Source organism: Schistocerca nitens, chromosome 10 (assembly GCF_023898315.1).
Source record: "Schistocerca nitens isolate TAMUIC-IGC-003100 chromosome 10, iqSchNite1.1, whole genome shotgun sequence".
NCBI lineage: Eukaryota > Metazoa > Arthropoda > Insecta > Orthoptera > Acrididae > Schistocerca > Schistocerca nitens.
In genome coordinates this window covers 227,309,942-227,322,350 of record NC_064623.1, presented here as the reverse complement: position 1 = coordinate 227,322,350, position 12,409 = coordinate 227,309,942, and the positions used below count along the sequence as shown (strand labels likewise).

Below are 12,409 nucleotides of genomic sequence, written 5' to 3'. Positions count from 1 at the left end.
GTTAGGAATTTAAAGTTTATGTTTGTCATAACCGATGCAATCAAAGTATCCATGTAACTTCGGACTATGCACTAAATTAGTTTTTTGTCGTCTGCTGCCACATAGTGTCATAGATTATGCGAAGGCCATTCGTACACATTGTCCATCGTTTATTCACTAACATAAATCCCCTTGGTAACGGAAGTGGAACCCTCCAAAATGCATAGTGGAAATAATAATAAATGTAACACCTTACGGTTACTGTCAAGTCCAACCTAAAGTGTTCACATTAAGGTTGTAGTTGGGGTACCAGTAAAAGTAAAAACTGATAAACCAGTGCCTTAGATATCATCAGTGGACGTGGACCAATGACGTAATAATAAACCTCAAAGCGCAACATAAACATCATTATAGACTGGCAACCAGTGAGATCATAAAATAGAAAATTGTACAGTTCCTTAATAATAAATACCAATACTAACGGGAAAACCGTGCTAGAATGGGGAGCGGGGATTTAGAGTGGACAGATTAACATAACAAACATAAAATCACGAAAACAAGCAAATATGCAAAACGAAACAACCAGAGAAACACTGTTCAAAACTATGACCACCACACGAAACCATGGTCAGACCTCAATGAACGCCATGCACATGACACAATATGCTCCGATTACACGCAACTCTTGCAAAAATTCAATAGTACACTCCTAATCGTCCATCTCCCGACCATGAAATACATTCCCTGACAAAAAAGGCCAACCGTCCATTAGGGGGCTGGGGTTGGAGGAGGTGGAGACGAAACTTCGTGGGTTGAGAGGTTATGTGATGTTATTTCAGTGATTAGAAAATCAAGCTAAATTTGCAAAGAACTTGGCGGTATCAGGCCTGCTATTTCTATGACGTTTCATTGCCTGTGACGTGGATGAATGCACTGATTCGGTTGATAACGGCGTCATAAAGCCGTTGTACCCTCTGCTGAGTCACAGTGGCTCACAACTGTTGTAACTGGTCCTCGATAGTCTCAACAGCGGCACGTCCACGCTGGTCCCATACTTGTTCTGTTCGGTACAAAACTGGAGACGTTCCTGGTTGGTGGAAGGGACCAAACGCCGAGGACATCAATCCCATTGGATTAGGGAAGCATGGGAAAGGAAGACAGCCATGCCCTCTCAAAGGAACCGTCCCAGAATTTGCCTGAAGCGATTTAGGGAAATCATGGATGACCAGACGTGGCTTTGAACAGTCGTCCTCCCGAATGCGACTCCAGTGTGCTAAACACTGCGCCGCCTCGCTCCGTGAGACGTTGCTGCTGGCCAAACAGTTCGTAGAGAAGTGTGCCACGTGTAGATGACAAATGTCCTGCTGAAGGATGGCACGACGATTCTGTCACATGTGAGGCAACACACGAGACCGCAAGATGCCCGTGACGTGTCCTTGTAAGGCCCATGACGTGAGGTCCAACCCGAGGACTGGCCACGTCGTGACAGAGAAATAACACCACTGTGCCTCTGAAAAACGGTGGAAGGGTGCCACTTCTCCCCCAGGTCACCGCCATCGATGGTGCCGAACCGCAACTCATCGCTAGACACGAAGGAACGCCATTGGTCAACAGTCCACGCCTGTCAGTCACGGCAGCTGTTTGCACCGTAGTGTTAACAGAAGCTTGCGCGTGGGATACTAATTCCCAAGCCTGGCTGCTGCTAGTCTCTGACCAGTGATGCGGTACGGCACGGAATGTTTTCCCGTGCAGGCAGTTCATTACTTGTCCTTCGATGATAGGTACAGACAAGAAGGGACAACGGTGTGCTTAGTGCAGTCAGATGCGGTAGAGTGGAAGCTTGCAGACGAGTATGCCTGTCCTTACGTTTCCGTACACACACCCGAGTGCGCCGCAAACCTGGCTGTTGTACAATTCGACCATCTCTCGAAATGGGGACCCACGGTGAGGCCCCTTTCAGACAGTCGCTCGTGCTGATAACGTTGTCTCACACGAGTGCACACCAACTCTATGCGCTCACAGCTTTCACAGTGAGCACTCAACATCTGCTGCTGTCCGCGTCCCTTATATACGCTTCCACATGCCTCACCACCAAATAGGAAAAATACTAACACACTTCGGCGCCCGCTCTTCCTTCCACAGAGCATTGCAAAATGGTTCAAATGGCTCTGAGCACTATGGGACTTAACTGGTAAGGTCATCAGTCCCCTAGAACTTAGAACTACTTAAACCTAACAAACCTAAGGACATCACACACATCCATGCCCGAGGCAGGATTGGAACCTGCGACTGTACCAGCGGCGCGGTTCCAAGAGGATTGCAACTCTAATCGTTTACATACATGCCGCTGGTGTATACGTACACAAAGTGTTTTTTGGATGCTTCCCTTTTTTAGCCAGGCTAGGTATAGTAGAAGAATCAATTTAGCAAAAATTACAACGTGAAAGCTGCAACAAATAAAATAAATGACTACGACAAGGAAATAAAACTTGGGATTTATTGGTTAACATCATTGTAACCCACAAGCAGAGGCTCAATCCCTCAAACCGGTAGTATGGCAGGTAAGAATTTAATATTAGAAAGGAAAATATATTTATAAATAATTCCAATATCACGTAAATTGTTCCTAATCACTATTATCGCTCGTTATTAGAAGCACCAAAGATAATGTTTAACGTCCGAATGATTAGGATGGTAAATCTCGTTAATGGATTATGTCACCCGCTACAATAGTATAACGACATGGCTGAAAGCCGACTGTAGGTATACATGTCCCAATTTCAACCAAAAAACACACGTACACGTACTTTTTCGTAGCTTAAGTGTAAACTCTTAAGTGGACTTGTTGCTACATTGTTCTAGCTTTTATCACTCCTTAATTGGACTGAACACAATCGGCAGGTATCGTCATGCTCTTTTAGCTGTATAGCCCAGTGAGTGCATCACACGGTTTTTGTCTGCAGGAGTCCGAAATTCTGGAGACGCAGAACCACGACCTGAAGAGCCAGATTCAGGACCTGGAGGCGCAGCGGCGCCGGCTGATCGACATGCTGTCCATGCACACGCCCACCTGCCTCAAGAACTCGGGGGGTGCTCCGCCGACGGCTGGTTCAACAGGTGAGCAATTGAAAATGAGACTCCGTGCTGGGACATCTGACTAGTTCCTCTCCTGTGGCAACCTCTCTATCTCAGAGCAGCACTTGCCCCAGCATCCTTGCTCATCTGTTGGTCATACTCAAATCTCTGTCTTACCCAACAATTTTTGCCCACTACTACCCTCTCCAGTACTAACAAATGTCCCATCATCAGGGCCAGTGGAAGGCTCAGGCAAAACATGTAGCCGCTTGTCTTGCCAAAGGCCAAATGATATCAGGGACGTTCAAAAATGTTCCGTTCGAAGGGCGTACAATCCAGAATGGGTATGCCAATCAGACAACATCGCCACAAACATTGAAGAAATGATCGCACCGATGCGCCAGGTTGCACATACCCATTTGGTGAAACACCTTGTCCTGTTGCACGAGGAAGTGCTGCGTGTCCTCTCCCATCAGAAATCGTCGACCCCTCGAGGCCGTTTTCGAGGGACTAAAAGCGCGATAATCGCACGGGGAGATATTGTGGCTACAGGGCCGTGCCTGCCACTTGTCTGCAATGAACGACCGATCGACTTCCGTCTCGTGTCGAACTGCGAACTTGGCGCACCATTCCACAATGGTGGTCTTGAACAGATATGCTGCCCCGTGCACACTCTTTATTCTTTTGTGGATGTCTACTGGTGTTTGTCCCGCAGCCAAGGAAAAAATCTCACATTGGTCTTGTTTGGACGCATTTGGTAATAATATCGCCATAGATCACGTTTCCACATGTACTGCACAAACGTCAGAAAGACACAAATGCCACAATAATCCCTTGCTTACATGTCAGTGCTTATATGTCTGCATCGCAGTCGCGCTACGTTGCTTACTCGTATATCCCGCCGCAATGGAGACTTTTTGATTGTTCCTTATATGACGTGTGTGTGAAAATTTCCTCCCAAACCGGCCCGGCTCATCGTAAGTCAGGGATTTCCCAACATCCGTCTCCTTGCCGACTGTAGGGAGGACCTCCTCAGTCCACTTAATTTTTCTCCCTTCTCCTGTAACATATGATCTCAGATTCTTCGATTCTCATCTTTCAGGATTTTTCCACAGTTCGTGATTGACTTTCGCACACTGCTAAACTCTAGACATACATTCTCACAAATGCCTTCATTACATGAAGGTCTGTTTGTCACTTGTAAACTTCATTTAGTGACACATACCCTTACTACCTTGACAATGCACTATAAGTAAACCTACCCCTATTCCTGATTCTTAAAAAATTTAACTACAATGTTTAAAACAGCTTGTTAATTATTTGTTGTTGCACTTGTAAAACTTTTAGGGTTGAAGACACAAAACGCTGATTATGATGGTTTTATTAGTTTCAGGTTATTTACCCGTACTCTAATGAAAGACTCAAAACCTAACTGGGATGTTTATAGTCAAGGAAATTTGCTCTCCATTTTAAGAAAAGGTAGTTTTTCATGCATTTCAGCGGGAACTTTCTGTGATATATGTGAATAATGTCTGGAAATGTGTTGCGAATGGAGTTAGTAGTAAATAATTAATAAGTTAAAACGTCGTGGCAAATGATGTAGTTTTACTGCACGAATAGTGAAACTGTCGTAAGTGATAAACTTTTTTACCTACTTTATTTTTTTGGGGATGTCAGGGAAATAAAGTTATGAAACCGTTCTAAAATAGTGTGTAAAGTTTGGTTTAAATTGCTAAGTGCTCTCGCTCTCAAATACTCAATGAATATTGTACGTGTAATTTGCGTAACGTGAGTTACACAGCATCGAGACTATAAAGGTGTGCAAACAAATTAACAGGAGTGATTTTTCCACCTGTTTTATTCCAATAGCGTTACAATTGAGCTTTGTCGGCTTCAAAGTACTTGCCTTAGGAAACCACACAGCGCTGGAGACTGTTCTTCAACTCCTCATAGCACTGCTGGAACGCGGATACTGGAATTACCTTCATCCTGTCGGTTCCACCCATTTGGATGTTATCGAGCGCCCCAATGCGACTTCCCTCGAGGTGCGTTTTCAGTTGCGGAAAGAGAAAAGAGTCACAAGAACTCAAGTCGGGCGAATGAGTTGGCTCAGGACACACAGGAATGTCCTTAATGGCCAAAACGTGGATTACTGAAAATGTTGACTGACAGGGGACACAATCGTGATGCGACACCATGTGGTTTCTGATGAACAGTAGTGTGGTCCAGATTCAACTCTGCCCCAGCCGTCATGACTATCACCACCGAAACCCCGGGGCCCACGGCAGAATGCTGTCTCTGTAGGCCTGCCAGTGTTTTGCGAACGGTTCTACTGTAGTGTGCCCGAGTACGAAACAAAATACGATCGCACAACGTTGCTCGATATGTAAGTCACTTACTGTCCGAATGAACGAGCAAAACATTCTCCACTGAAGAAAGCTCTACGGACAACGAATGTGACGCTAGTGCAGACAGTTACACACTCGTGACGTATCACGTGTTCACCTGTCTCTCCCCCGTGTCTAGCATTGCCAGATTGAACAGAGTGCTATCATTGTCATTACTTTATTTACATGTCGTGTAGACACAGGTGCTATCTTGAGGCCATTTTTCAAAGTTGTACCTTTATTATTGGAAAATTCCAGTTAGTAGACCATACATTCTGAAATGTATATATGTGATGTCCCTTCTTTCGGACAACAGACACCATTTTTGATTCAGTAACCATTACAGATTAAGACACAAAGGAATGACAGACATCAGCTGTGAGTGCGGATTTATTGAAGCCAATAGGGAAATTCGAAAATTTGTGCCAGATCAGGATTCGAGTCTGGATCTCCTACTTATTAGGCAGATGTTTTGACCGCTAAGCCATCTACACATAGTGTTCATTGCAACTGCACGTACTAGCTTTAGCACACCTCTCATCAGACCCAAACTCTCAGCTGATCGACACACTACCCAATCGGTGCCCACTCGCAGCCATTGTCTGTAATTCCTTTGTGTCTTAATTCGTAATGGTTGCCGGATCAAAAATGGTCTCTTTTTTGGACGTATCTGAAAGAACAGGCAGCACTAGTAGAGGGTGCGACAGGAGGCATGCTAGGGTAGTCTGTGCAGTTGCAACACCCACTGTCTGCATGTCGGTCAGAGCAAGAGACCGAGGTTCGAATCCTGGTCTGGCACAAATTTTCAACTTTCCCCCTTGATTTCGATCAGTGCCCACTCACATACAATGTCTGTAATTCCTTTGTGACTTAATACTGAAATGTCTTGTCACTGAAGGACTACCTTGCACTGTGCAGGTACACAGTCCGGGGACAACTTCGGCACAAATGGCGACTCTCTGCCGCAGACCTACGAAGCATTCATTGCGAGTAGCACCTACCACCAGCATCACCACCACCACCACCACAACCACCATGCCCAGCAGCACCACCAGCACCAACCGGAGCAGCAGTACCCATCATCGTGCAACTATAGCAGTGGCTATCCCTCGCCGGGGGCCGGTATTGATGGTGGCTGCATGGCTTAACGGGACCCTGAGCTCTGTACGAGAATCGAGGACCGTAGTAACCTTAATCTGTTGTAGAACTTGGATTTAAGATGTACACTATAAAAAATTGCTTCAGTGCTGGTGTCTACAAAGTACATAAAACCTATTTGTAAAATATCTGGCTTTAGATCTATATGACAAATTGTTCAGTGCATTCAGCAAACAATGTAAACAACAGTTTGGGATACATCCTGAACTATAAAGTCATGTGCACACATCATGCTTCCAAAATAGTCATCTTCCACTGTTTTCATTTATTCTACCTTCATGTATGATTCTAAAATACGCAAAGTAGAATAAAATTTGAACTATATCCATAATTTCTCAAAGTATGTTAATGCTGCCTTAATTGTCTGAAGAACCCAGGTATTCTAAATATCCTGCAAGAAAGAGTCAATAGATCAAAGTGCCTTACCAGATTATAATTTTACCATTTTTGCAGAGCAAGCACATAATTGCTATCAGTGTCTAAAAATTTGCAGGAAAAACTCAGAAATTTCTGCTTTTAAGATTTCAAGAAAAGGTTCCATAAAGAATCGTCCACGTACACAAAACAACAGAAATGTCAGTTTTCAAACTGCACTGTGGCAGAAGTGAGTAAGTACTAATATGGCTTATTAGAGAACAATGTGTTATCAAGGACATTAAAAACTTAACTTGTCCATGATTTTCAAAATATTAACTCACAACATTTATGTACCTTTTATATAACATTTGACACTTGTGATAATCTAATTGCTGTAACTGGAATGTGTGTATGTGTGTGTGTGTGTGTGTAAAGTACTATGATATTTTGTGAGTCAATTGTAAGAATATCACCAAAGCTGACCATATGAGAATTTGAGGTTTAGAAATGTCTAGCTATTCCATCAACAAAAGCTTCTCTTTATGAAGATCAATGCCCTCATCGCAAATAGGACAATTAACATCATTATTCGAAAAAAGTAAAATAAAATACACTCAGTCACTGATTGGTGTCTTCCCGTTGTAGATGCTTTAGATACAAAGGATGTGAACTGAGAGATCATTGTTTGCCACTGTTGAAATTCCAGTTACGGTTTCATATTTTATACTCATTCTTCATGAAAAAAGGAGTGTTATTTATATATTTTGTACTCTTTAATTTCTTATTGTTATTGCTGCTGCTTGTTAGCATCAGTGATACTCTTGATGTATGTTGAAACTGGTGCTTAACTTAGGTGCTACAAATTTCCTTAAATGGGATTAAGACTTCTTTTATGTGTTCACTTTTCAGGCCTTTGCACTACTTTCAATGTTTATTTTTCTGTAAACACATTTCTGAAACTCACTAAATTACTAAAATTACATTCTTCTTGCACAACATTTTGTGTGTTCGTCACATGATTAATAGCCTTTGATAATTTATATTCTGTTAGAGCATTAAGAATAAAAATTTTTATCATATATTTGTATTGCAGCTATAATTCAACGTTGTTCTTTGTATTTTTATTGTATTTTTTTCAAAACCATTGCTGCAAGCAATTTTAGCATGTTTTATGTCCTTATGGTATTAGAACAAATGTGTAAAATAAATAAACTATATTGTAAGTGTGCATAGCCTATGTTCCTTTATTTACGAGATTAAGGTTAATGTTTGTAAAAATGCTTATTGTTTTTATTGTGTTTTATAAGAAGTTGTGTGTTGTGCTTGTATACAATAACTGTTTATATTTTAGTATAATGTTAGAAAATAGGATGCAGACTTTAAGCTTCTATTTTTGTAATTTTTTTTGCACAAGTTTTAATGAACCATAAGTAATTTTTATAAGAGTGATTTATTCTTCATTTAAACTAGTATAATAATGAGTCATATAGTTCTTAAATTAATAACCACAAGTATTTGTTTTAATAGTACAATTTTGTGTCTCTTAGTGCACTTGTAGCAACTGCTTCATTAATTAAGTTGCACAAAATATTGAATTTCGACAGGTTATCTGTTACAAGGCAGTTTTTTATGTTTCAAAATTGTGTTTCATTGAAGCTTTTGCTCCAGTCATATATTAAAATATGGACTGCCTGCAAAATATGTGGAGCATTATGTGTGTGGGGATTGGGGATGCAGCTAAATCTAAAGAATCTGAAAAAAGAACATAGCCACATCTCATACTGAATGTGTGCAACAAGAAATATGACTAGACTTGTACCTATTTATAGAAACAATAACAGTTATTGCATTTCATACTGTTCCAAGCACTCCAGGTGTGTTATAGTCTCTACACATTGATTTTGTAATATATATTAAGTATATTTCATTCTTGGTATCACATATTTAAATATATAGAACGGGATTTTCCATTGGGATACTTCCATCACTTAGGAGGTGCTTTTTGGATCAACAATTAATTTAATATCGTTAGTTTAGTAGCTATAAAAGGGTAGTAAACTGCTTTTCATTCTTCTGCAGAATTAATTTCTGAAAGAAACATGCTATGGTACCACCCTTAAAAACTCTTCCAAGCTGAACTCATATGTAAATAGGAAAGGGAGTTAAGGAATCATTTTTTGAGGACACTAGGTTTCTGATGGTAAAGTATATGCAGTTGTAGAACACAGATTGAGTTGTATGATATGAGGCTATCCATGAACAGAACAATACATTATTTCACTGACTATTCGAAACCCGTGAATGTAAAGTTTTTGCAATTTATGTGAATCTACAGTGGAGACAACATTTTAACAAAGGTAAAACAACTATTGTTATTATACAGAATATAACAGCAAATAGAACAGTAAATTTCTCTCCTTTTTGAACTTGTTGCTACATTTGGTACAGAGAAATAGTAACATTTTTCTGCTGCACCTCAGTTTCTTCACACCTGACAATAACTGTAGTGTACACAAAGTACTATTTTTCAAAGTGAAAAGTATCACCAAAAATTTAATCAGAGAGCTTTTTTTGCAACGGAATGTTTATTGCTTAGGAATGACACAAATATATTTTGTAAATACCTAAACTAAGATATGTCATTTGTATTTTGGAGGATGAGAGCCTCAGTCTTACCAAAGGAATATCTTCAAATTAACATTATTATTCCATGTGTGCTAAATCATTATGTGCCATTTAGTTTTGATGGGGTCTTTTCTTCCATAAATGCTGATATTTCACTTTTGGTATCTGTTTTACCTCTAGTGTGATCAACAATTTTCCAAAATGGAAGTGCCTTAATTGTAAACAAATATTTTTGCAATGGATAGTGGTAAATTAATACAGGTCTGACCTGATTACCTCTTGTTAGGCTGTGTTATATGAGAATAATTTTTAGTGTTCAAAACACTCATTGCCATTCATTCTGTAACAACATTCTTGTCGTGTTTGCTTGAACAAATTTGACAAAGAAAGTTATAAGAAGCCATTAGTAGCAGTAACTTTAGCTCATCTTTTCTGATATCTGTTCTGATGCAAATTAATTTTTACTTTGGAATGTACACACATTCACGAGCTTTGTTCCTAATAATGTAGTGAAGTGAAAGATTGAGATAAAAGTACTGCTACTGTTTGTTATTGTTGGTATGAGAACAACAATAATTTTCTACATCAGCCTAGACTACTTTCTTGGTAACTGGCTGTAATTTCAATTTACATTCACTTTATGAGGTTCAATAATGGCAAACTGTTAAGTGATATACTAATCAGTGCTAATAAGAGTTTTTGTTTTTTTTACTTGGAACATTACTTTAAATTATTTTCATTTACGTCACTTCCAGAGAGGTCACTCATTAAGGTGTTTACTTTTGCATATACAACAAAACAGTTCTGAAGACAATCATCTTAATGAATCTGTAACAATAAATTGACATAAAAATGTACAGCTTCAATATTATTTCACAGAGTGAAATACATTTCTTCAACCATTCCAAATGAGAACTATGTCTGGTACGTCAAACAGCTGGTAATTCCATTTATAGATATTTTGAGTTTCTTTGTGTGGTATGTCACTGTGAGTGTTTCTTTGTATTCTGTGAACTTGTTGCCAAGGATGTGGTTGTTTACTAAATAACACTCTGCTTTACGAATATATGTAATGTGAAATTGTGCACATTATAAAGATATATACTCTGACAATAGAATCAAGTTAATCTGAAGGCAGTACAGTTCATATCATGAGTAAATAATTAATTCCAATGCTGACAACACAGCATAAAAAATGTAACACCTTGAGGTGTACATTTAATAAACATAGATAAAAGTAGATTGCTCTGGTGAAGCAGACTGCACCCTTTCCCTTACATGTCAAATAAGTATTGTTTATTGCTTGTCTTAATTTTTTTCATCTGCTTATGAATTCATTGGAATAGTATAACACAAACTTTGTTTTAAACTGTTTCATCAGCTTATGTATGCATTGTAATACAGTAACACAATAAATTGTTGAAACTCAAGACTTCAGAAGAGCAAGTATCAAAAGTTTTATTAAAGAAATGTTTATAACACTATACACAAATAAAAATCACAAAAATCTGTTTTATGTAATATCTATCAAGTTGCTTATTAGCAGTTAATTCTAAAATGTATAATTTCAAGCTTTTACTAAATTACCTTTTTATATGTAATAGAATGGTAACAGTGTTTTGTACAAATACATAAAATTGATAGTTTGTTGCTTGCTGCTTGGTTCGTCAGAGTGCAGAATCATTCCTTTTATCTCAGTGTTGTATTAAGTACTTCAGTACCTGGAAGCTGTGGGCTTTAAAAGTTATTTGGAAAATAATGGACCACATGTATTTTTTCTATAATTAAAACACTGTATGTAATAAAACTATTTCTTACCTCTATATTTTGTCTGATGTTATAATTCATGTTTGTGAAATAGATCCCACTTTTATTCACAGAGGCAACCTCAGCTGAATGTTACACATTTTACATGTATGAGGACACTATGAAAAATCTGAGTTTTACAGTGAAAAACTGTATGTGGATACTATGACCTCTTTACTTGACACAAAATGTATTCCAGCACTATTTTTCCCTTCTGGTGACAGATGGAAGATGGAATGTCGCAACAGGAAGGGGATCTGCCCACAAAATTGAATAAAACAAAATTACCAAAACTTGAGTACAGTGGAGCCCATAACTAAAACAGGGTAAACATTAACGAGAAGAAGAGATATAACAGAAGGTTGCAGGCTTCGGCTATTTCATAAATGTTCCAACAATTACTTCGTTTAATTCTGTATTTACACTCTGCCAAAGTATTTATGTTGGCAGATGGATAGTCCTGATGAAAGGTTTGTTTTTCTTTTCTTTTTCCATCTAGATTTCGTCTTGAATATGTAGTTATTTTCAAGAAGTATCTGAAACATTCACAGTTAAGGCTTAACCTTTTGTCAGGTAATGAATAAGATGACTCCTTCACTAGGAAATCAGTAGGATTTGAGCAAATTTTTCTCCAGCTCGATCCAGTTTTTGCTGAAGATCAGTCCACATGATGTCATATTCACTTATGTTGTATGATGTAAAAAGGGGACAGTCTTGTTTATATCACTTCTGATCAAAAATGGAGCCACAGCCAGCTGCAGTGGCCGAGCAGTTCTAGGCACTTCAGTCCGGAACTGCGCGACTGCTACGGTTGCAGCTTTGAATCCTGCCTCGGGCATGGATGTGTGTGATGCCCTTAGGTTAGTTAGGTTTAACTAGTTCTTAGTTCTAGGGGACTGATGACCTCAGATGTTAAGTCCCATAGTGCTCAGACCCATTTGAATGGAGTCACATATGAGCAAGGTATTCTAAAAATAATCAATGCCAGTTACAAGTGGAAGTCCACCAGAGGATCAACACTT

General features: G+C 39.3%; 1 protein-coding gene across 1 annotated transcript in view; it reads left to right on the top strand.

Annotated features, from left to right (window-relative positions):
* The window catches only part of LOC126210035 (activating transcription factor 3), a 547,777-nt gene extending 536,373 nt beyond the window's left edge, over nucleotides 1–11,404 (top strand). Inside the window, exons 6-7 of the mRNA XM_049939137.1 lie at nucleotides 2,943–3,096; nucleotides 6,360–11,404. Of these exons, the coding sequence (XP_049795094.1) occupies nucleotides 2,943–3,096; nucleotides 6,360–6,589 (384 nt within the window). The 3' untranslated portion in view covers nucleotides 6,590–11,404. The remainder of the gene's footprint in view (nucleotides 1–2,942; nucleotides 3,097–6,359) is intronic.
* The last annotated feature ends 1,005 nt before the right edge of the window (nucleotides 11,405–12,409 follow it).